Source organism: Nyctibius grandis, chromosome 3, assembly GCF_013368605.1.
Source record: "Nyctibius grandis isolate bNycGra1 chromosome 3, bNycGra1.pri, whole genome shotgun sequence".
Taxonomy (NCBI): domain Eukaryota; kingdom Metazoa; phylum Chordata; class Aves; order Nyctibiiformes; family Nyctibiidae; genus Nyctibius; species Nyctibius grandis.
In genome coordinates, this window is record NC_090660.1 from 76,023,020 (window position 1) to 76,044,190 (window position 21,171).

The 21,171-nt window shown below is 47.5% G+C and overlaps 2 protein-coding genes across 8 annotated transcripts in view; both read right to left on the bottom strand.

Annotated features, from left to right (window-relative positions):
- Nucleotides 1–233: 233 nt before the first annotated feature.
- On the bottom strand, nt 234–7,909 carry PRDM14 (PR/SET domain 14). Its single transcript, XM_068397204.1, has 7 exons — nt 7,369–7,909; nt 6,973–7,029; nt 6,736–6,893; nt 6,282–6,552; nt 4,558–4,760; nt 2,686–2,787; nt 234–461 (listed from the first exon to the last, which is right to left on the bottom strand). The coding sequence occupies exons 1-7, from the start codon at nt 7,907–7,909 to the stop codon at nt 234–236; spliced, it is 1,560 nt and encodes a 519-aa protein (XP_068253305.1).
- An 8,085-nt stretch (nt 7,910–15,994) lies between these two features.
- Nucleotides 15,995–21,171, bottom strand: part of NCOA2 (nuclear receptor coactivator 2) — a 196,575-nt gene continuing 191,398 nt past the window's right edge. For all 7 annotated transcript variants that reach the window (XM_068396028.1, XM_068396026.1, XM_068396025.1 and 4 more), the window contains one exon: nt 15,995–19,771. In XM_068396028.1, the coding sequence (XP_068252129.1) occupies nt 19,760–19,771 (12 nt within the window). In that variant the 3' untranslated portion in view covers nt 15,995–19,759. The remainder of the gene's footprint in view (nt 19,772–21,171) is intronic.

The following is a 21,171-nucleotide window of genomic DNA, read 5'->3' on the forward strand; positions in this document are numbered from 1 at the left end:
TTGGACTTCACCCCAGTGCGCATCAAGGTACCCTGGCAAGATAAACTCCTGTCCTCTGCACTCAAAAATATGCCCAGGGTCCAGGGACTGAGCGTACCTGAAGAGGTGCTTGGGACTTGTGCTGCAAGGGTAAATGTCACCTCCTGTGGTGTGCACACAACCACACACGAACACATGCACATAGACCGATACACACACGAAGCTGGTCCAAGACCAGTCCATGGGGCTCTTAACTAATGAGTAGCGTGAATCTTCATGTGGAAGTGGTAATCCTCCTGCTCTGGGAAGTGCTGGCCGCACACGGAGCAAGTGCAGGCCTTCTCCTTGCCGTGCGTGCGGCGCACGTGGCTGTCATGGGCTGCGTGCGAGGCGAAGGCTTTGCCGCAGTGCTTGCACTTGAAGGGCTTCTCCCCCGAGTGCTGGCGGATGTGGGTGCGCAGGATGCTGGATGCTGTGAATGCCTGAAAGGGCAGGGATTGGAAAGGGGAGAGAAGGAGTTGTAAGTAATCTATTTTCACATATATAATCCCCAGGTTCAGCTAACCCAGACCCCGTCAGAAGCACTGTACCCTGAAAATAAGTCATCAAATAGCTCACATCCTTAGATAATTGCAGAAAAACAAAAACCTCCCATCAACAAGGAACCAGAAGTCAACTGCTATCACACTCAGCTACAGTTATGGGTGAGTCCATGGAGTTAGATGAAGGTCAGAGAAAGATTTCTGACCAGAGACACCAGTAAATATCTTCTACATGTCAAAGAATAAGAAGTCAATATTGTCCTAATTAGCTTTGCAGTTCCTTTATGTTCAGGAGATGTAATGCAGGTTCATTTTCAGAGTTAAACCCTTTTGTGTTCACATATACTGGCTTGGGATTCAGCTGACAGAATTCATCCATGTGGTCAGTCCAGCATCCATCTTTTCGGGTTCCATTTTCCTGCTCCATCATACTCTGCTCTTCCTTCAGTCAGACGTTCCAGTCCGTTTTCCCCCTCTCATGAGTAGCAAAATGTGCACAATCACACTTTGTCCCCCTCATAAAAACTCTTCCTGCATTTGGGAAGAAAACCCTCTCACCGAGACTTGAGCAGGAGTGTTGCAAAGTTGTCTGTGTATTCCCCATTTTTTTCTTTTCCTAAGAGAGACACTTTCAGGCCCTTCACTATTTGCAGACTACACAAAAAAAATAATCCTCTTTAATACACTTACATTGCTGAACCATCACAAGTTTTCACAGCAAAGAGTGATACATCTCAGATACCTTTTCACTAAGAACCTTGGAGCACAAACAGATCTAAGAACCCTATAGAGAAGTCTCTGGAGATGTTTATCAACAGAGACACAGTGAGTTTAAGGGTCAGAATGGTGATCTTGGCCCAACACTTTTCCTTTAATCTCACGGTGTCACTGAGATAGTGAGCAAAGGGGTAGGGAAAGCAAAGCTGCCCTGGAGCACAGCCACCGTTAGAGGTAGAAGAAGCAAAGAGGAATTGTGACCATGTAGACCATGTAGGAGGAGCAGGTGAGGGTGCTTTAAAATAGCCCCTGGTTTCCCAGACACAGAAGTGATGGCTGTGTCCCAGGATATCTGCATCCTGCAGCCTGAGGCCTAATGGATTAATCTGATCCAATCTGCAACAGTCCTACCAGAATGGCTGGGGACTGGTCAAGGTTCCCACACGTCCTAGAGATATTTTCACAGAGTAATCTGTAAAGCTCTGCCATCTCTTGCTGTGATCGGAAGATTAAAGGATGACGTTTCAGCCTAAACTCTGCCTACAGGTGTTCAGGATGTCTGGGAGAGAAAAAACATACAATAGCCAAAAGGAGTTTCTTCTAAGGTTCTTTACTACAGGGCACTTCAGCTCTGTGTTAGTCCAGCCAGTCATAAACAAAACAGCTCTCTCTCCAAAATCACCTTACTACATGCTGAAGGTGCTTCTGCATTGCATGGACACACCGTAGCACCTGGAGCCCTAAAGATATTCACCCAGCAGCAGCCTGTACATTCACTCGCTGTCTGCTGGGAGAGCTGTCACTGCTCTCACAGGGAGAGCTCACCTGAATCGTCCCTGCTGTGAAGGGCAGTAACAGCCGAGCACATTTTTGATCAGTGCTGTGTGGCTCTATCCATGTTCTTTTTCAAATGAAACCTCCATGCCCAGTTGCACATCGATTGCCCTGTTACTTCAAGGTAGGCATGAACAAAGTCCTATCATCGTGCAAGTTCAGTTCATGGGCCAAAACTGTTCACTGCACTCCAGAAGCAGTGTCAGTAATATCAGAAACTACCTATCTGATGAAAAAGGGGAATATTAGATCTAGCTGCATGCCTTGGATGGTATTTGAAATGCTCTTAAGCATTGCTAGACCTTATCCCCCCAGCAGCTCTCTGAGCTGGAACGAAACACAAATTCCACATCAGATGGAGACCAGACCCTGTTTCTTCAGTCTCAGCCAGCCCTGTCACTTCAACTCACAACTGTGCCCAGAATATATACTCCCTCATCCAGTTAACAACTTAAATAGAAGGCATTTTCTTGAAAGAAAACAGAAAAGAAACAAAAAAATTGAAAAAAGAAAACAGGAGCATGGAAAGAGCCACCCCGCCCCCCGCCCCAGGAACGGTGTGATGCGAGCGCAGCAGAGGACAGACAGAGGGACAGGCTGGGCTTTGCCTTACCTTGTTGCAGTAGACACATTTGTAGGGGCGCTCCCCAGAGTGAACCCTCATGTGTTTGTTCAGGCTGGAGGACTGAGAAAAGCTCTTCCCACACACTGAGCACTGGGGGGGGGAAAAAAAAGATTAAGTTAAAAGGAAGCACACAACAGCATAGCTAAAAAGAAAAATGAGGTATGTGGGTCATGTGTGCATGTATTTTCCTACATATATTTATGTATTCATGTATATACAAACACACAGTAGTAATTTAAGCAGTAACAATTTGAAATACAGTTAGAATTTTAATCTGGTGGTAAGAACAGATTTTTTTTAAAAAAAAAGGGAAATAATGCAAAATCTCAAAGCTTTTTTCAGTGCCTGGTTAAAAATGTTTCATCAAAAAGCATCCTTCAGACCACTAACAGAAAATACTGACTTTCAGTTATCAAAACCTGAAAATTTCTTTAAAATAATAATTTTTTTCTTCAAAATGCAAATAAAGCTCTAGTTGCTATTTTGAATTCTTGCTCCACAAATAAGATAAACTTCCTCAAAAAAATTTACGGGGACCTTTTAAAATAGTACCATTTTTCAGAGACAATGAGTCAGTCACAGCACGGAGCCTACAGCTTGATCTGTCAGAAATGCCTCTCCTTAGAGTGAAAGAAGCAGCACTTTGTCCTCGACCCCAGGATCTACAGCATAGCGTGCGCTCTGTGGCCGGTGGAGACAGGACAGAACCCAATTCAGAGGGGGCTGAAGTCATTTGAGAGACTTGCACTGATTCAGTGCAATTTGTATGAACCCCAAAATAATTTTCCCCCTATAACAATTTTAAATAAACTATCTTTCATAATTTCAAAATAAGCTAAGATGTGATTGATCTTGAAAGAAGTTAGGTTTTTTTTTTTTACTGACACATTTTCCATCTTTGACTTTTGAGTTGATCTGTTCTCATATAAATGCAATAGATTCAGAACAAGTTTATCTTCCTGCTGTTCTAAACTATTTCTTTTGTATGCATTCCAAAATAAATGCTCTAGGAAGGGAAAGAAAGGAAAGGAAAGAAAGAGGGCAAGAATTACATGATATTTAACACCTCATATTTAACAGAATTATATTTTTCATCTGTTACTAAATTAATGTGATATTCTGACATTGTAATATTGCTGATTTAGTTACAAAAGGTGTTCCTGAAAAATTCACATTATTGCAGGACGATCTATAAAAGAGGTATTTGGAGGATTTTCAGGACTGATTTAACTGTGCCATTTCAAGCACTGGAACTTACCCTTCCCAAGATTTTAGGAAAAGTCTGATTTGCCACCCCAAGTGCTCCTAGAGAAAACCGGTGCTACAGAGGGATGTTTAGCGGAGATGAGGCAAGTATCTCAGCAAGGATTTGCTTCCATCAATTGACAATCTGCTCCATGTTCAATATAAAACTTTTAACTCCTGCTGTGTCCAACAGACACAGATGTCTGTTGGTTCTCAGACGGAAAGAGGTGAGCGGGGGACACGGGACATTGTCTTTCCTGATCCTGAACATGTGGAGAACCTTCAAACACAATTTAGCCCCACACTGTGTAAGAAAAGTAGCAAAACCCACATGCAAACACCCAAAAAAGCCCAGGAGAAATAGTGTTTCTTTCCAAAGTCTCACTGAGACTGTGGGGTTTGTTTTCCCAATATAAATCCATTACATTTCTTCAACTAAGCTCTGCTGCACAAGACAAACTCTTTGTGTACAGGTAGAGGAGTCTCATCAGGGAACTGCCAGGGAAACTGGAGGACGGGGAACAACATCAGCATCTTACCTCGGCCAAAAAAGACTCCTTAATTAGTGCTCCCAGAAGAGCCCGTAGCTGCAGAGAGACCCAGGATCAGGCTCACCTTGTGAGGTCTGTGCTTTTCGTGAACGTGCAGAATATGGATCCTCAGCCTGTCTCTTTTTTCAAAGGATCGATTACAAAGGTGACAAGGAAACTTGCGGTCCCCCTGGTCCACGCAGCGAGTGTACTTGAGGTGCTTGTCCCGGTAGTACTTGTAGGCAAAAACCTTGCCGCAGCGCTCGCACTTAAAGCTCTCCCCGGCTTCTGTACAGCAGAAGGGAAAGTGCCACCTCCCCGTTACACCACAGAAAAAAGGGGCTCCTTTCAAATCTGCTTCCTTCTCAGAGCTGGTGCCCAGTCGGGAATTTTAAGTCTCCGGGAGGGTAATAATGGTAAATGGATTCTGGCAATGTCATTAACAAAATGCACATTGGATCTCTGAAGCATATTCCCAGCTCACTTGCCTTTCTATTGCCTTTCTAACGGAGGGGAACAAACTAGAGCCCACAGCCTGACAAAATTATTGTTTTTAAGCTACTGACTTCAGCAAAGCCAAGAGTTCATCCTTGTATCCCCATAAACAGCGAGCGCATACGTGAAAAATCAATGCAGAATCCCACGTAAGAGCATCTCCCCACTCGGAAACATTGCCAGGTATTTCTTATCAATATTGTCCGTAAATTTTACCTCCCATCCCAAAAAGAAAAATAAATTTGCACATCTTTTCTATTGTTTTCAAAATACTGTCGAACAAAACCACGTTTATTTGGTTTTCTTTTTTATTTCAAACTGTTCTTAACCGCTGAACTCAGGAACAACACAGGAAATGTTTCAAACATTTACACAGCCTTTTCAACCTTTAATAAAAGTAACTTTGGCTTAAGCCTTAAAACGAAATGAACAATTTACCAACTGTCTGAACCAGGCACTTTAAGACAACAGCTACAAAAATTTCCATGCCAATTTGCTTCTCTCGCTTAATCCTGCCCCCGGCCGACCCATCCCTCACCCGCTCCAGCTTTCCCTGCAGCGGCACAAATCTGTTTTCTCCATACGTAAGTTTTGCTTACAAGAACGTCATATTTTCTGCACGTTATAAGCAGAACTATTCCTGGAGGAAGCGCATTTGGCATTTCTTCTGCAAACAATGTTAACATTATCGGATCGGAACGACTTCAGCCCGCTCCATTTACGAAGAGTGCTAATCACACGAAAAATATCAAGTCAAGAGTGTGCAATCGCAGGATAAAGCAGGATCAAAAGAGGAATGCCCTCAAAAAGCCCCTCTCCTCCCAAAACAGGACCCCCCTTGGCAGAACGGCGCTGCGCGGCCGAGGCAAGCTCAGCCCAGCACCGCCAGATGTTTTATAATCCTCAGCTGAACACTCTGAACCCCCCGAGGACACGCAAGCTCGGAGCAAGCTGCGGGGCAGAACGGGGTGCCTTTTGCTCCGAGCTGGCGGCAGCCCTCGGTTCAATCCCCGAGATCCCCGGTGCCCAGGGGAAGCGGCTCTTTGGGGTGCGGGAGGCTGCGAGGGGAGGGCGAGCAGAGCCGTGGGACCAGGGCTGCGGGGCCACCGCCATCCCAGGGCACCCCCCTCGGCAGGGTCGGTCACCCCGCCACCGCCTCACCGCAGGGGTTGGGAAGCGTTTAAATTAAAATACAGCCGGGAATAGGTGATGCCCTCGTTCCTTTACCTCCCTTAATCCGAATCTAATCCCGGCCAGACACAGGTCCGTGGGAATAAGGGGCAGTGCCCCTCGAGGGGTCGCTGGCAGGCTCACCTTCGGGGTGCTGCGGGGGTCTCTCCCCCTCCGGCATGCCCTTCAGGCTGATGGGGATGCCCAGGAACTGCACGTAGCAATCGCCGTACCACACCAGCAGTTCCTGCGTCGGTAAAATTTCCTTGCAGCTCTCGTAGAAGATTTGCCCCTGGCACTGGATAGCCGTCAAATTCTGCTCCTCGGGGAACCTGGCACAGTTCACCAGGGACATCCAGTTGCCAGCGGTGCCCTTCCCGTCGATGAAGTGGCTCAGGCGCCCGTATTCAAAGATCTGGAGAGCAGGGACCGCCGGGTCAGGTTTGACCAACCTTTCCCGCACACATCCCGCTCGCACAAATCCCACCACCCACCCTAGGCCGAGCCCCTCTTGCAGGCTACGGGAGAGGGGCAGCCGAAAGCTTCGCCCGGGCCCCGCGCAGGGCGTGCAGGGGGAGGCCCGCGGTGCCTCCACTACCTCCCACATCAGCGAGTTGTCGTCGTAAGTCTTGATCTCGCTGGTGTTGACCACTTTGCCTTGGAACGGGCCGAAGCGGACTCCTTTGGGGATGGGGACCGTGCAGAAGACTCCGAGCTGAGATACGTCCCCGTACGCCACCCGCAGCACCGAGAGCCCTGCGGGGACAGGGCGGGCTGAGCGCGGCTCGGCCGCGGCTGGGCGCGGCGGGGGGCGCGGGCAGCGCCGGGCCCCTACCTTCGGGCAGCTGCAGCGCGTCCCTGTCGAGCAGCGGGGTGGAGGAGTCCGCAGCACCTGCAGAAGAAGGACCCCTTCTTCAGCCCGGCGCCGGCCGTGCCGGTGCAGCAGGGCAAAGAGAGCGCGTCCTGCCACCCCCGACACCGGCCGCAGCCCGAATTACCCCCCGGTTCTTTCCCAGTGTGGGCTCGTAACTCAAGAAAACCGCGGGGAAGGGAAGCCCGACGTGCCCCCGAGCGATGCCCCATGAGCCTGGCTGCCGCGGGACCGCCTGCACCCCTTCGGGGTCTGTCCCCAAACCCCACCGCACACCCGGCCGCAAGGAACGACTTTCCGCCCGGTGCTCCTCCCGCCGCCGCCCGCAGCCCCTTGCGCACACACCGGAGACCCCCTTACCCGGGCTGGCGCGGGGCACCCGGAGCCCCGAGATGGCGTGCAAGCTCCCGGCCAGCTGGCTGCCCCGGAGCGCCCCGTACAGCACCACATTAAGCTCCTCCTCGGTGAACTGATACCTGTAGCTCTGCCCCGCCACCCTGCCGGCCCCCGGGCTGCGGGCAGCCCTGCACAGGGGACTGGAATAGGGAGGCAGGGGCGAGTCCGGGGCCCCCGTCCCGCGGGGCGAACCCGCCCTGGGGGGGAAGGGGGCCGGAGGCTTGGCGTAGAGGGGCAGGGGGAGGCCGGGGAAGGGCTCGGCGGGCACGGGGGGCGGCTGGCTCAGGAAAGCGTGGACCCCGCTGAAGCTAAAGGGGGGCAAAGGTGGGGAGACGGGGGCCAGACCGTCCAGGGGTGTCAGGGGCTGGAAGAAGTCGGGGGCCGCCTCGAAGTACTGGGCGGGAGGGAGGAAAGCGGGGCAGCAGGCAGGGAGGCTGGTGGGGCTCATCCCGAGCGCCTCTCGGCCGTCTGCGGGGACCGACTCGCCGGGCAGGGACAGCTCCATGCCGGGCCGGGGGGAGCTGCCGGGAAGCGGAGGGGCAGACTCCCGGGTGCTGCCGGCGCGGGGTCCCGCTGCGGGGAGGGGGTGGGATGGAGGCGCGGGAGCCGCCGCACGCTGCCCTCCGCCGTCCGGCGCCGTCGGGGCGAGCGGGCCGGCCGCCGGCGTCCCCCCGCGGTTATATGGGCCCGGGGAGGGGAGGGGAGGGGAGGGAAAGGGGGTGTGGGGGCGGCCCACCCCGGGGGTCGCTCAGCCCCGAGGGCGGCGGGGGGGCTGCCCCGACGGGAGCCCCTACCCCAGGGCGGAGCCGCGGCTACTCCAGGAGCGGCCGGGCCGCCTCTCTCCACGTCGGGGCCGGCGGTGTCGGAGGGGGCGGTGGGAGGGCCCCCAGCCTCCCGGACCCCCCTCCCCTGCCGCCGGCTCTGCCCTCCGCCTCTCCAAGCCCAGCCGCAGCCCGGGTGGGCTCTGTCTCTCCCCCGAGCAGGGGGCCGGGGTGCAGGAGTGATGCTCCCCACGGATGCGCACATCTGTCCTCCCCAGCAGGACCCACGGTCCCTGCGGAGTGTCTCGGGGGTTGCGGGCGGGAGTTTCAGATACAGAAAGTCAAAAAACACCTCTGAAACTCTGATGATCTAAAGACACAGCAGTATGCTCTCCACCACTGTAGGTTTCAGAGACATTGCTGGGGTGATTTTGCTTTAGCTTGAGGCTGCCTCTTGGGTGCCTGGCAGGACACTGGGCTCCTGCTGGGATTTCCCAGGCTTCATGACCAGGCCTATGCCAGGACCTGCCCAGAATGGGACCAGGGGAAGACATCTGGCCCTTGCCCCTTGCAGAGGTGATGGGTGATGCCCTTCTGCAAGGTTTCATCCTGTTTTTTGTGGAGTTTCTTCTTCTAACGTCCCCTTCCTCCCAGGTGGCTATGCGCTGCAATTGCTATCAAAAGGGGACCTGGAAGGGGCTGCAGGATCCGGGGGGCCCAGGTGTGCAGCTTGCCATTGCAGGATGCCATCCCTGCTGGTGCAGGGAGATGAAGACATCTTTAGCCCAGGGCAAAACCCCATGGCAGGCAGGGCATGAGCAGGATGGGTTACTGCAGAGCCCCTCCCTGGATAGCTAATTCCCTGCCAGTGTCCAGCCTTGGTGACGCTGCACATGCAGGCATGGAGGGAAGGGATGGGGTGGCCTGTACTGCACTGTAGAGAGCTTGGGGGCTTGCACTCATGGGTCCCTCTCAGAGCAAGGCAGCACAGGACTTCTTGGGGCACGGCATAGCGTGAGACAAACTGCACACAGACACAGATGAAGTGGGGAACAAATGCAGCCAGGTCTGACTCCTGGAGGTTTAGATGCCATTTAAGCAGTTATGGTGTGCTACAAAAATTAATTAACATAGCTCCATGCAATGCTCTTCTGTAAAAGATTGTCTTCATCCCAAAGAAGGGATGTATGAGAAATCACTTGAAGCAGCCTCAGACAGAGAGCGCGGCTCCAGACGCAGTCACTGACTGCACTTGACTGAAGGTGAAGCCATCCTTCCAGTCCTTATTTCTTACCTGGCCTGAGTAAAGTGCTCTGAAATAAGAGTTTGAGAAAGAATCACTGGCTGCCTGGAAGAACGAGGGTTCAGAGCACAGGACCTCAGGCAGTGTAATTCCTACCTACCAAAAGCTTCATTTGGGAACCCCACCTTATTTTTTTCACTCAGGACATAAACAGTAAGACAGCAAACACACACACACCACTACGGAGGGAGACCCAGAACTGATCCAGGCTCTCCCCACTCCCAAGACCCCTTCCATGGTCAGCCCAGCGCAGCTTTGTCCCCAAACTTGAGCCTGAACACTTAGGTACTTTGCATTAAATGTATTGAGCTAATTCTCCTACCTACAACCTCATTCTCCATCCTAACCTCCGTTTGCAAGACAAAAGTACTGAATACACCAGGGACAGCCAATATGCACGCGAGGCTTAGGGAGAAGGTAGGAATGCAGCCTTCTGAAACTTGCTTAAGACAGTCCTTTAGCTTAAATAGCCTGACTTTTTTCTGTTATCTTTTTTTTTACTTTTTTTACTTTCTCTGTGTTGTTCCAAACCCTTGTTATTTGTAAGACAGAATTGATGCTGTGTTGCTTTAGGAAATGGTTTCAGGCAGGCAGTTTAACATGGTTTTATTGATGCAGTGTCAGTAGCATAAAAGTAGTACCAGATTTACAGGAATAAACCTTTGAGCTCTGATTGCACAGCGAAGTTTGAGTTTCCCTTAGAAATTAAGTGCTGCCAATCTGGAATCCTCTGGCTACCCTGTGTCCAGGTATCACAGCACAGTAAGAGGAAAAGGGGCTTGTGGAAGAGACGTGCTCACACGGGAGATTCAGGAGAAATGAAGACAAACAAACACAACGTAAGATTTTTAAATTCTCATAATTAGTTAAATTGTAGACATGCCCAGAAATAAAAATATTCCTCTTTCTAGCAGCCTGATGACACAGAGCCCAGGAGAAGAAAAGGGCTTGAGGCACAATTGTCACTATATTGCAGATAATCGTCAGAGGCTTTCATCCCCCGAGAGGTTAGAGGCATTTATTGCATTAAAAAAGTCTGGACCTTGGGGAGAGATGGCGGGGGGAGCAGAAGTGCAGCCATGCAGAGCCACCTCCAGCAGGCAGGGCAGGCCAGCCCCGTCCCTGCGCCCTCCGCTTCCCCGGGGATGCCGGCCAGGAGGGCGGCCAGCGCCTGGCTGGTGATGGATGCTCTGGCCCTTTCTTGGGAACGTCTGGGAATTCGGCCTCCAAAACAAGCCTGAGGTTGGTTTTGCTCCCCATGGCACCCCGGGGAGCAGCTCTGTAAAAATAAACCCAGTTTCGTGGTGCTAGTCCTGATGTGTGTTTTCAGCCTGGCCAGGGAAATAACTTGCCTCTTTTGCCTGTGAAAAAGAGGGGTGAACAGAAATGCTGATTCTCTTTAGGGGGAAATCTCCAGCTCACACACACTATGTTCAGCCAGGCACCCCTTGGCTGCTGGCAGCAGGGGCATCACGTGAAGGCAAGAGTCACTCTGAAATTACGGCTATGAAAAGAAAAGCCTTAAAATGAGCTGTGGGGACTCCCTCACTGCCCGGCAGTCCCCGGCTGCTGCAGCAGGAGCAGCTCCCAGGGCTGCTGGCATTTAGCACCGTGCTCAGTGGCACCTTACAGATGTCCCCCAGGCCAGAGCCACCCACCCAGAGCACAGGGCTCTCGGCAGCCTCCTGCCTTTGCTCCCATCAGAGCAGGGAGCCATGACCAGCAATGTACGTGTGCCTGCAGCATGTGGGTTTTTGGCCACTGAAGTGCTGCTCAGGTTTTCTTTTGGGACTTTGTTATGATTTTATGGCTTGTTACAAAGTAATCACAGCAGCCTATCAGCCTCCCTCCCCCGCTGAAGGATTTTAGGGGGTATTCCTTCTCCACAGTGATGTGGGGACGCATATTAAAGACAAGCACTGAGGGACATCCCTGCAGGCTGCTTGCATAGCATTCAGGCGCCTAAGTGGCCTGGTGCAGTTAGATGTCTTCTCCTTGGATTGATCCAGATTTCTTGACGCAAAAAATTGCATCCCAAGTCCTGCCACCCTCCTCTCAGTTTGGACACAAGCTCTTCATCATCACTCTCACTCCCACTCTACATCTTCCTTACTCCAGACTTAAAGCGCTCTGCCTCCTACACATTCCCAAACACACAGGTTACACCTACGAGCAGCCTGATCCTCCGAAGACCGCAGTGCCGCAGCAGACCCTGATGCCCAGCTTCCCACCTGTGGGCTCCCTCTGTCCAGCACTTACACCGACAACCAGCTGCAGCATGGACAGGGGGAATCCCAGTCACTGCACCAGTTGCTGTTGTGGAAATAATCCGACTATGATTTAGATCAGGTCAGAAGAGAAGTAGTTTATTGCTATGGCTATAGGACAGGATTTGGAGCAGCAGAGAGACAGCCTCTGCTGGTGTGGACTATTAAAAAAAGGGAAAATCACATACTAAAGTGCTTCAACTTTCCTTTTCCAGTATTAGCCGTATCTTTAGATTTTAATGATGTTGTCATTAGCTCAGTGACTTCACTAAAGCAATCCATTACTCTCATCCTCATTGAGAATGGACAAATAACCGAAAAATATGTGCACAAGAAAAAGTTGGAGCAAACCAGTCTAAAATTGGAGCAAAACAATCCTGTTGTATAGCTGCAATCCTCCCCCTTTGCTGGGGTGGGTCACTGCGTGGGCACACGAGCAAGGGCAGGAATACCTGTGTTCTTGTCTCTCAAAGCCACTTTGCCCACAGTTTGCAGGGAGATGAGTAAATTACTCTGGCCAGGTTCATCGTGTGTCCTTTCAGCCTCCTGAGTAGCTGTAATGTGAAGTGATGAAGTGAACTGTAGCCTGAAACTGGGGTGGGAGAGACATTTTTGGAGCAATAGGAGAGTCTTGCTACATCTCGTTTACTATCATCTTCTCAGGAACATCTCCCAGGGAGAAATCCCTGGGTGCATCACAGGAGCCGGAGCAACTCCACCTCCCCAGCAGCTCTATGGGGCTGAGGGGGTGTTTCAGTGTCAGTTGATTGACCCCACCTTCCTCATCCTTGAATACCTCAGTCAGTGGTGGCTGAGTAGTTCATGTACAGCAGATTCAGTATGAACAGAAACATTGAAAGCAAAGTTTCTGCTGCTTTAATGAATGAACCAGATCTCTGGCTCTCTGACTGAAGTGAGGGTCTGAATGTTATCTCAGCCCCTTCCCCTGCATGGAGCCCACTTCATGCTGCTGCCTTTAGTGCCTAACTTTGGGGAGGGGAGGCAAACACCATGTTGGATGGCATTGCAACTGTCACCTGGCCCGTCCCGTGCCTGAATTCTTGTTGTTCTTAAAGGCAGAATCTTTTAGTGATCCTCAGAAGGGTTCCAGCTCCTTAGGGCAGGAGAAAGTTAAAAAAACATATACCCCCTTGGGGCAGGGATTTAGCTGAGCATCCTTGGACACATGGACCTCTTGTGCCACTGACAATCATACTGACTGACCCTGGGTTGTCCTGCCCAGCCACGCCTTGTGCACAAGCTGGATGGTATGTGTTTGTCTAATGACAGCATCCCCAAGAGCTTCATGTTTTCACTGGGTACATTATTTGCTGAGTTAAGTGATGTTCCCCCTATAATTCACCCATTTCCTCTGTACTACTCAGTTCTGCTACTCAGGTTTAAATCTCCCTAAGCTGAGGCTATTCCCTTGGTCCATTTCCCTTTCTACCCAGTTCTTCACAACTTGAAAAGTTCAAATTGTAGAGAGCTCAGCATTACCCTGATTCCCTCAGGTTCCCTCCTGCTTTATAGCCAACACTGTTTAACCATTTTGTAGTTGGAAGTGATCTGTTAGGTGCAGGAGGAGGTCTTGTACATACTCTGATAAACCTCTCTTTTCATCCCCCAGACTACCAAATTGGATCACTAGGCCTCCAGCTTCAGCCATTTACAAGTTCTAATGTTCTGTAAACTACTTCAATTTTTTTAAATTTTAATCCAGTTGTTCCAATTTACTAGCATGGGTCCTGTTGGAGTGCCCCCATAATGCTCTACAAGTTTGGTTACAAATTTATCACTGTAGGTACATTAGTAAAGGATCGGTCCCCCATCACGTAAGGATAATTATATACATGTAATCTCTGGAATACTCACAACTAAAACAGATCCTGCTGGCTACAAAACTGTTAAAAGATGTTAGGAGTGGCCACCTCCTCCAGCAGCCGCAGCCCAAGACCCTCCTGTCTGGTTGCTGGAGCCCAGCCCAGCACCATGGGACCCGGGGTTCCTGCCCAGGCTGGGGGACGCAGCTGCTCCTTTCCCGTTTGCAGGTTCTCCCCGTAGCGAAGCTGAGCACAAACCCCAGAGACACATAGACACAGCACACACACACAGAGGACACTGACATGGCCAGTCCCACAGACTGCCATGGACAAGGTGCTGCCCTCAACAGCACCCACATGCAGGACCCATGTAAAACATAAACACAGGCAGCCAAGTCCTCCCCTCCTCTCTGACTGGTAGAGGCACAAGTTCACTGGTGAAAGCACACACATCCCCCTCTAGGTTCACAGGCACACACCCGTTCACAGATGGCCTGAGTACGGGCACAGCCCCTCTGCCCGCCCCGTACCCCTGCCCATGTCCTTGTCCTCGCACCTGCTTCACGGGTCCTTTACTTGCCTGCTGGTGCAGCTGGATGCAGCAAACACAAGCACTCACACTCTTGCCCACGGGCACCCTACATTCTGGTCGCACTCTGGTGTACACTTGTCAGATTTCACCCTTTCAGGCAGAAGGTAAACCACATTTGGTTTCAGCCACCACTACGTGTTTTTCTAACTGTCTTTTAAGATAAGATGCTCTACTTGATCTTTCATTTTTTTTTACCCCCCCAAGTCTCTCAGACTTCTGGTTTGGGATTCTGTTTTTCTTTTGGTGGCCTCCTCCTACCAATCAAAAAATCCATCCCACTGAAATTGGGGTACCTTGGGTCCTCTGGACTTCAAGGCACTCCTTAAGCTTAATCCCTTCAATGCAATCAACCACATTTTTTTCATCCCCAAGGTAAGTATCCAGAACCAGAGACTGAAGGGAAGGAGGCAAGACACATGAGGGGTCCCTCCTGGTCACAACGTCTAGTGTTGGCCCACTGTGCTGGCCAAGTCCGGGATCATTAGCAGTGGTATCAAACTAATTTATCATGAAGGTTTCACTGCAATTATTGTTTCAGGAGTCAGGGTGAGAATTTGGTTGAGGCCGACTCAGGCTGTACTTAGCATCTCTACTTCCACACTTCACAGCCCAAGAGGCCAAGGCCGAGGGCAGATACCCCTGGCTGCTCTCTTCCCTTGCTATAGCCTGACCGTAAGCATGGCGTGACACACAGGCCTCCTCCCATCCTGGGTACAACAGGTAGAGAACTGGGATAAGCAGTGAGCAACAAGCTGGGGAATAATTGAAAGCCTCCAGGCATTCCTGTTCCATCCCCGTGAGGACTGGTCTGCAAGACTCAACATACGGTTTATCATGAGAAGGACCTTCAAAGGGCAGTGTCACTTTCTGTCTTTTGTCATGATGTCACGTTATTAGATCTTGTCCGTATGTCAGGCGCACTGGTGTCTGTCAACAAAGCCTGATCCAGAAAGTAAAAGGCAGCACTTTCTCTTTTGTAAAGTCAGTTACATCAGAGGTCATCGTTAGCTCATCATATTTAGACTGATGCCAGGAGTTTTAGCTAAAACTGTTGTCAAGAATTTCTTTTTAATATTAATAAATTATAAGGGGATAATCATGCCTAAAGGGGAAGTTCTGATATGAAACATTTTTCCTCTTACTGTACACAGATGTTTTCTCTACTTGTTTCTGACCTCACATTGGGAAGAAACATCCTCCTTTCTTGCCTTCCTTAATATGGCAGTATTTTCCTCATATCCAAGGACCACCATCATTTTGCTGAAGCCAAGAGAACTGCAGGATAAGCCTTGTTTTGGTAGGAACTGTGAAAGGTTAACACTATTTGGAGGTCTTTAAAATAACTTCAGCTTCTAAAATTTTTACTACAAATAGCTTTTCTCCCCCACCCATTTCCCAGAGCAGCAGATCATTCTGATAAACAAGCATTCTTGTAGCTGCTTTTATTCTTATTTTTTTTAAATTGACCAATCAAACATTTCCAACTGTCTTAAAATTAACCACTTGGCATAGCAAGGAAAACCAGCCATTAACTCTGCTCAGTCCCACTTGACACCATTTCAGGTTTGCCTCTGCTGAAACCATCATGAAAGACACCCATTTCATCCTGACTGTGATATAAAAAAGTACTCATAATGAACTGTTTTCACATTAAGCTATGTGATAAACATTTTCAGTTAATATAACACTATAAAGATAAAAGGATTTGAGAGTAACAACTAGTTGGAATATATAAAAGCCTTCAACACAGAAAGCCTGCCGCTTCATCTACCCTCTAGTGTTTAGTACTACATCTTATACCCTTCTATGAATAAATGAAGACACAACAGAAACACGTTGAAATCTCTAAAGCCATGTAAAACCCGAAGGCATTAAAATTTATTAAATGATGCAATAACAACAGAATTCTTTATTTACAATAGCATTATTTAACATCAAATAAGCAAATAGCATCAGCAAAGCAATATTAACTTGCATAAATGTATTTAAAATTTCTCTGAATATATCTACCTTTGCATAAACTGCTCACACTAGAAATACAAACATCAATGCAGGTGAACAAAGTGATGTTCAGAGTCAACTCCGTTTTGAAAATAAATCACAACCTGAAACACTGTAAGCTTTCTCCTGAAGAACCATAGTTTATATATTGCTTAATTTTACCCTTGTATAATCTTTTCATATACACACATCTCAGATGCAACTTCATGAGGAACTGTACAAATAAAATCCACAAATGACATAAAGGGAAAAAATTAAATGACAGTAAATGTTTGAAGAAATGTGTCCATCATCTCTATTGAACAACATAAAGATAAGTGATGATGCACTTATTCCAAAATTGTACACAATTCACTATACAAATATAATACATCAGACAGCTATGTAGGAATATACAAGACTTAAAAACAGATCTAAGGCATTATGCTAGATTTTAGCATTTTGAGGTTCTTGCACATAGCTTTTACCTGTAGTAAGAAACTTAAAAGATTTTGTTTTAGTCTACAAAGAAACACCAGGGAGAAAATTCTAATTAAAATCAAAGCCACTACAGTAAATTTTCTTTTGTGCAGAGAATGCTTTTGCTCTTAGGCAGCATACTACCATACAAATACTAGAAAACCTTTAAATTCACACCAACAATTAATGGCTTAAGTTGCATTTCAAAACTGATTGTGTATCTTTGGGTTCTGCAAGTGGAGCTGTGCCACCCATTTCATCTGTCAAGCCCATATGAATTCCGCTTTTAAACAAAGATTAAAAAATGTATTGTATAAACTGCAAAAACATTGCTTTTAATTAATACAGGCCCAAAGGGGATACTGGTGTGCGACAATATCTTAAAGATCGAGTGAGTACAAACTAATTCATTGTAGCAAAACAGCTCACTTCACTTTTTAAACTTACCACATTACAGAAACACTTAAACAGGTCGTATGACCATGTATATATGCTTATTTTTCACATTATGCGCCTTTCACATTGAGTAATGTAAGTAGAACACTGATTAATTGTTCTGTTAAACAAAATCCAAGTACTGTCTCCGACAAATTTACTGTATACAGGATGAAAAATACTGATAATGAAGGGAATTGATTTGGCTTTTTTGTTTCTACAGTGATCAATATGATCAGAAGATTCCTTCACTCACTTTTCTCTTTCATTAGAAGACGACTAAAGTCACGACGACGGAGCCAAAGTGATTGGTACAATCTCCTTTCTTTCAAAATGACAATGGATGATGAAGTATCATAATCACTACAGATGATAAGGGTTTGCAGGTCTGTCTCGAAACGGGACAAATTTAAACTATTTTGTCCACTGTGAAAAAGAATAATCTATCTGCAGAGGTTATGGTTAAGAATGGAAAAAGAATGGAACAGAAACAAAATTATTTTAAAACTCATTTACACTTTGTGGTGCATGAAGTTAATTCTTTCAAATTTATACATTTCTTACATAAATATTTTATCAGATATAGAATGCAAGTTTAACACAAATGTCATTGTAGTAATGAGGCTGTGGATCTCAGGGCTGACAGCTGTTTTGGTTTCCAATCAGCAGGTAAGAGGATGGCTCAGCTGACTAAATGTGCTGTTTGAGTTTGGTAACAGAAGGGTGACAGCTGAAAAATGTTGTTTGTCCAGAACACTGGCACCGCCCTTCTTAGGGACAAACACAACTGCACTTTTCCTGGGCTTTCACCAAAAGCCTTCTACAGAAACAGCCTATTTTGAACCACCTTTACCATATTTTCCTCAGCCTTAATATAGACTAGCTGCTAGTTCATTTGAACTCCCACCTGAAAACCAAAACAAGTTAAATTGCAACAGAAGAAACCTTTCACTCCCAAAAGGCATGGCTGATGAGATATTATAAAATGCAGTGCATTTTACCTGACACCAAAAAATTTGCATTCAGGTTAGAGTTTGTGGACTGGGGGTCAGTGGAAAGAAAACAGAGGTCAGAAACATCAATTTCTTAATATTTCAAGTCCTCAGAAACTGATGTCAGTTTAGTAAAAGATTATTCCAACCACAGCGGGCAAGAAAAAATCCCCACCCCCTTAACAGTGGCCTGCTCAGTAACAGTTTTTCTAAGATTTGTTACGAAAGGATATAAACATACAAAAAAATCAAGAATTGGTTCCTACAGTGGCTGCATATAATATAGGTTAGTTAAATGACATTATGAGCAGAATCACAAGGTTTAGAAAATGAGAAGTCTCAAGACTACAAATTAGGTCTAGTCAAGGCATTGTGATCCTTTACAAAACACTTTTCCAGGAGACACACACGGCTAAGAAGATATCTAATTTAATACTGAAGTACCTCATTTGGAATCAACTTCACAACATGTATATCTCACAAAAATTATACAAGTAAAACACTTAAGTTTTCAACTTAAATTATTGCTTGTTTACATATAAACTGGATTTTATGTACCTTACAAAACATCCTCTTAGTCCACACTTTAAAATAATCAGAAACACACGATAGTGGTGAAGTCTGTAGTGATATCTGCTATAGGTATTACAGGAATTGTTATCTTCCCGGCTAAGGGCATGGGGACCAAAAATTATCATGCTTTAAAGCAGGTATCTTGAGCTCTTTGATATTATGCACCAATTCTGCCACTACCATAATCAGTACATGCATTACCATCAAACTTTGCTGTTCAGCGTCCAGTAACTGGCTGTCCAGATGGCTGGAAACACACCTAGGGAAATAAAGGAGTAACCTGTTCTTTTATTCTATTAGAAAGAAGAGGAAGATGACAGAGGTCAGGAGAGCCAGGTGAAAAAAAAATCAGGATTTGCTGATTGTTAGGTATTTAATTAAATAAGAACGTAACCAACTTGTATTTCTGGATTCATGACTTGCATCATAAACATTACTACAAAACCCAACTGAAACGCCCCTTATAAACAGCCCTCTCACAGGGTAATTGTCATCTGTTTTACAACTTTAACCCCATTCAAAATTGGTCTGTGTAGTTTTCTACATTGGTTCATCTTCTCCGACTTGTTGTCAGTGGAAGGCGCCGTTGGAGGTCTCTAAATGTACCAGACGTTGCTTCTACACCCTCCTCCACGCCTCTTCTCCGCCCCAAAATGCAGGCCTTAGTCTAAAACACCAGTTTTCAGACGGAACTGAATCCTTTGCACCAGACTGAGTAAGCCAGGGAAAACAAAGCAAAAAAAAAAACCCCAAGGTCTAGAACTAAACAGAAACAGAACAAGAGCATGGTTGTTTTTCCTTAAATACATACATTTAAATACATTCAATCCGACATGGTTTATGAAAATTGCCTGTCAACATTTACTTCGCAGGAGAGATCTAAGTTGCACTAAGGTGAATGCAGTGAACAGGCTGAGCAACTGTCTGTACGCTAGCTTCAGACTGTCAAAGAAGAGGCTGCTCTTCGGCAGCGACCGCCCGGCTCCCCTCGGGAAGGCAGGGCTGAGTCCTGTCGGCAGCAGGCAGCTGCCACCAGCACTGGCAGCTCAGCTGGGTCACGACAAACAGACGCAGCTCTTCAAACCAGTAAAGATTTGGGGCCGTACGCCCAGTCAGCTGAAGAAAGGAGCAACCGAACCACCTGCAGGGTCAGCAATATTTCTGCAAAAAAAAAGAGAAATTGGAGAAAAACAAATGAGAATTCTTCCTTCTGTGACAGTGAAGATGGATTGGTGAATGAGAGCTGCATGTTGGACTGCAGCATCCACCGTTCATCATACACTGGTGTATTATTTTAAACCGGAAAATTAATTTGAATTTATAAAGCTAGACTTTTCTTTGTGTACACGGACACAATTGACCTGCGATTTAATTCCAGTGATATCAGTGGGGGTTTAATTTCACTGCATTCTTAGGTCCTTAATTCATTCCAATTATCACAGACATTTTATCAGCTCAGGATCAGCTGCCTCTCATAGACCCCAGCTAAAGGCACAGCAATATGGCTTAAGAGAAGTCTCATACTTCAAGTATGTGCAAAAGCTCCTTGTGTTATGCTGTATCACTCTAGAAGGGAACAACTGCCTTGGTTCACTTTCCCCTCCAAGAATCATCATAAAAAAGGGAATAAAGAAGTAAAAAAGCTTCAGCTACCAATTCCTAGAGATGTTATTTGTATTATCATACTTACTAGCCTTGCAGTGTCTTTACATAAACAGAATACAAACCGGTTTCAGCTGAGTTGATTATCTTGTACTTTCTTATTTAAAAAAAACCTCTCAGGATGTGGTTTTCACAGTTGTTTTAAGACCGTCCCTTCCAGCGACTGCAATCTGTGCCTCTCTGCCTTCCTCCCCTTGCAAACTCCCGCTCCCATGGGGCACTGTGGTCAGTCAGGTCAGAGAGCCAAACCAGCCCAAACCCATTTTTCTCCTCCCCTGGGGTTGTTTTGCACTCGTATCCTGTGGCTCTGGCAGCGGAGCAGCTCTTTGCTCACGGCCTCCCATCGTGCGCAAGGAAGGCCCTGTTTGCTGAGGGACAGCGCTGGCAGCAGGCAGTTTTCTCGCCGGTCCACGTGCATACTGCTAGGCTGCCTTTTGGAAGCTGTCTACACTGTTCTCTGGACTTTACCACACTTTCCTCTGCAATCACAGAAGGCCTAGAAATGTCTCTCTATTGTAAAATAAAGTCAGCACCAGGAACCATCCTGTGCTTCGGGAAAGCAAGGTCCTATATTCTGTACACCTGCTACTCCCAGCCCAGCTGGTGCAGCTGGAGCTCTTTGGGGATGACCAGCTCTGGGCACAGTCTGGAAGCCAACACAGTGAGTCCTGCTCCTCCTTGCTTCATCACAGCACAGAGACATCACGCTTGCATCCCTCAAATCCTGACTAATATGGACAGGCTAAACTTTGGCTCTTCTCCCTGACACGTTGCAAGGCAGTTTGGGGACCCTGTTAGCGCTTTTTGATCATAAAGTGTGGAATGGAAGTGAAAATCCAAAGCTGTCCTTATTTTCGGAGTGGACATTTAGCAAACAGTATCTCTACAGATATGCTAAA

Bases quoted from the DNA above. Each gene is read 5' to 3' on its own strand.
- PRDM14 (XM_068397204.1), bottom strand. From the start codon at position 7,909: ATGGAGCTGTCCCTGCCCGGCGAGTCGGTCCCCGCAGACGGCCGAGAG. The intron at 7,030-7,368 runs GTAAGGGGGTCT...CTTCTTCTGCAG, and splicing joins GGTGCCCCGCGCCAGCCCGG to GTGCTGCGGACTCCTCCACC. The intron at 6,894-6,972 runs GTAGGGGCCCGG...CTGTCCCCGCAG, and splicing joins CGCGCTGCAGCTGCCCGAAG to GGCTCTCGGTGCTGCGGGTG.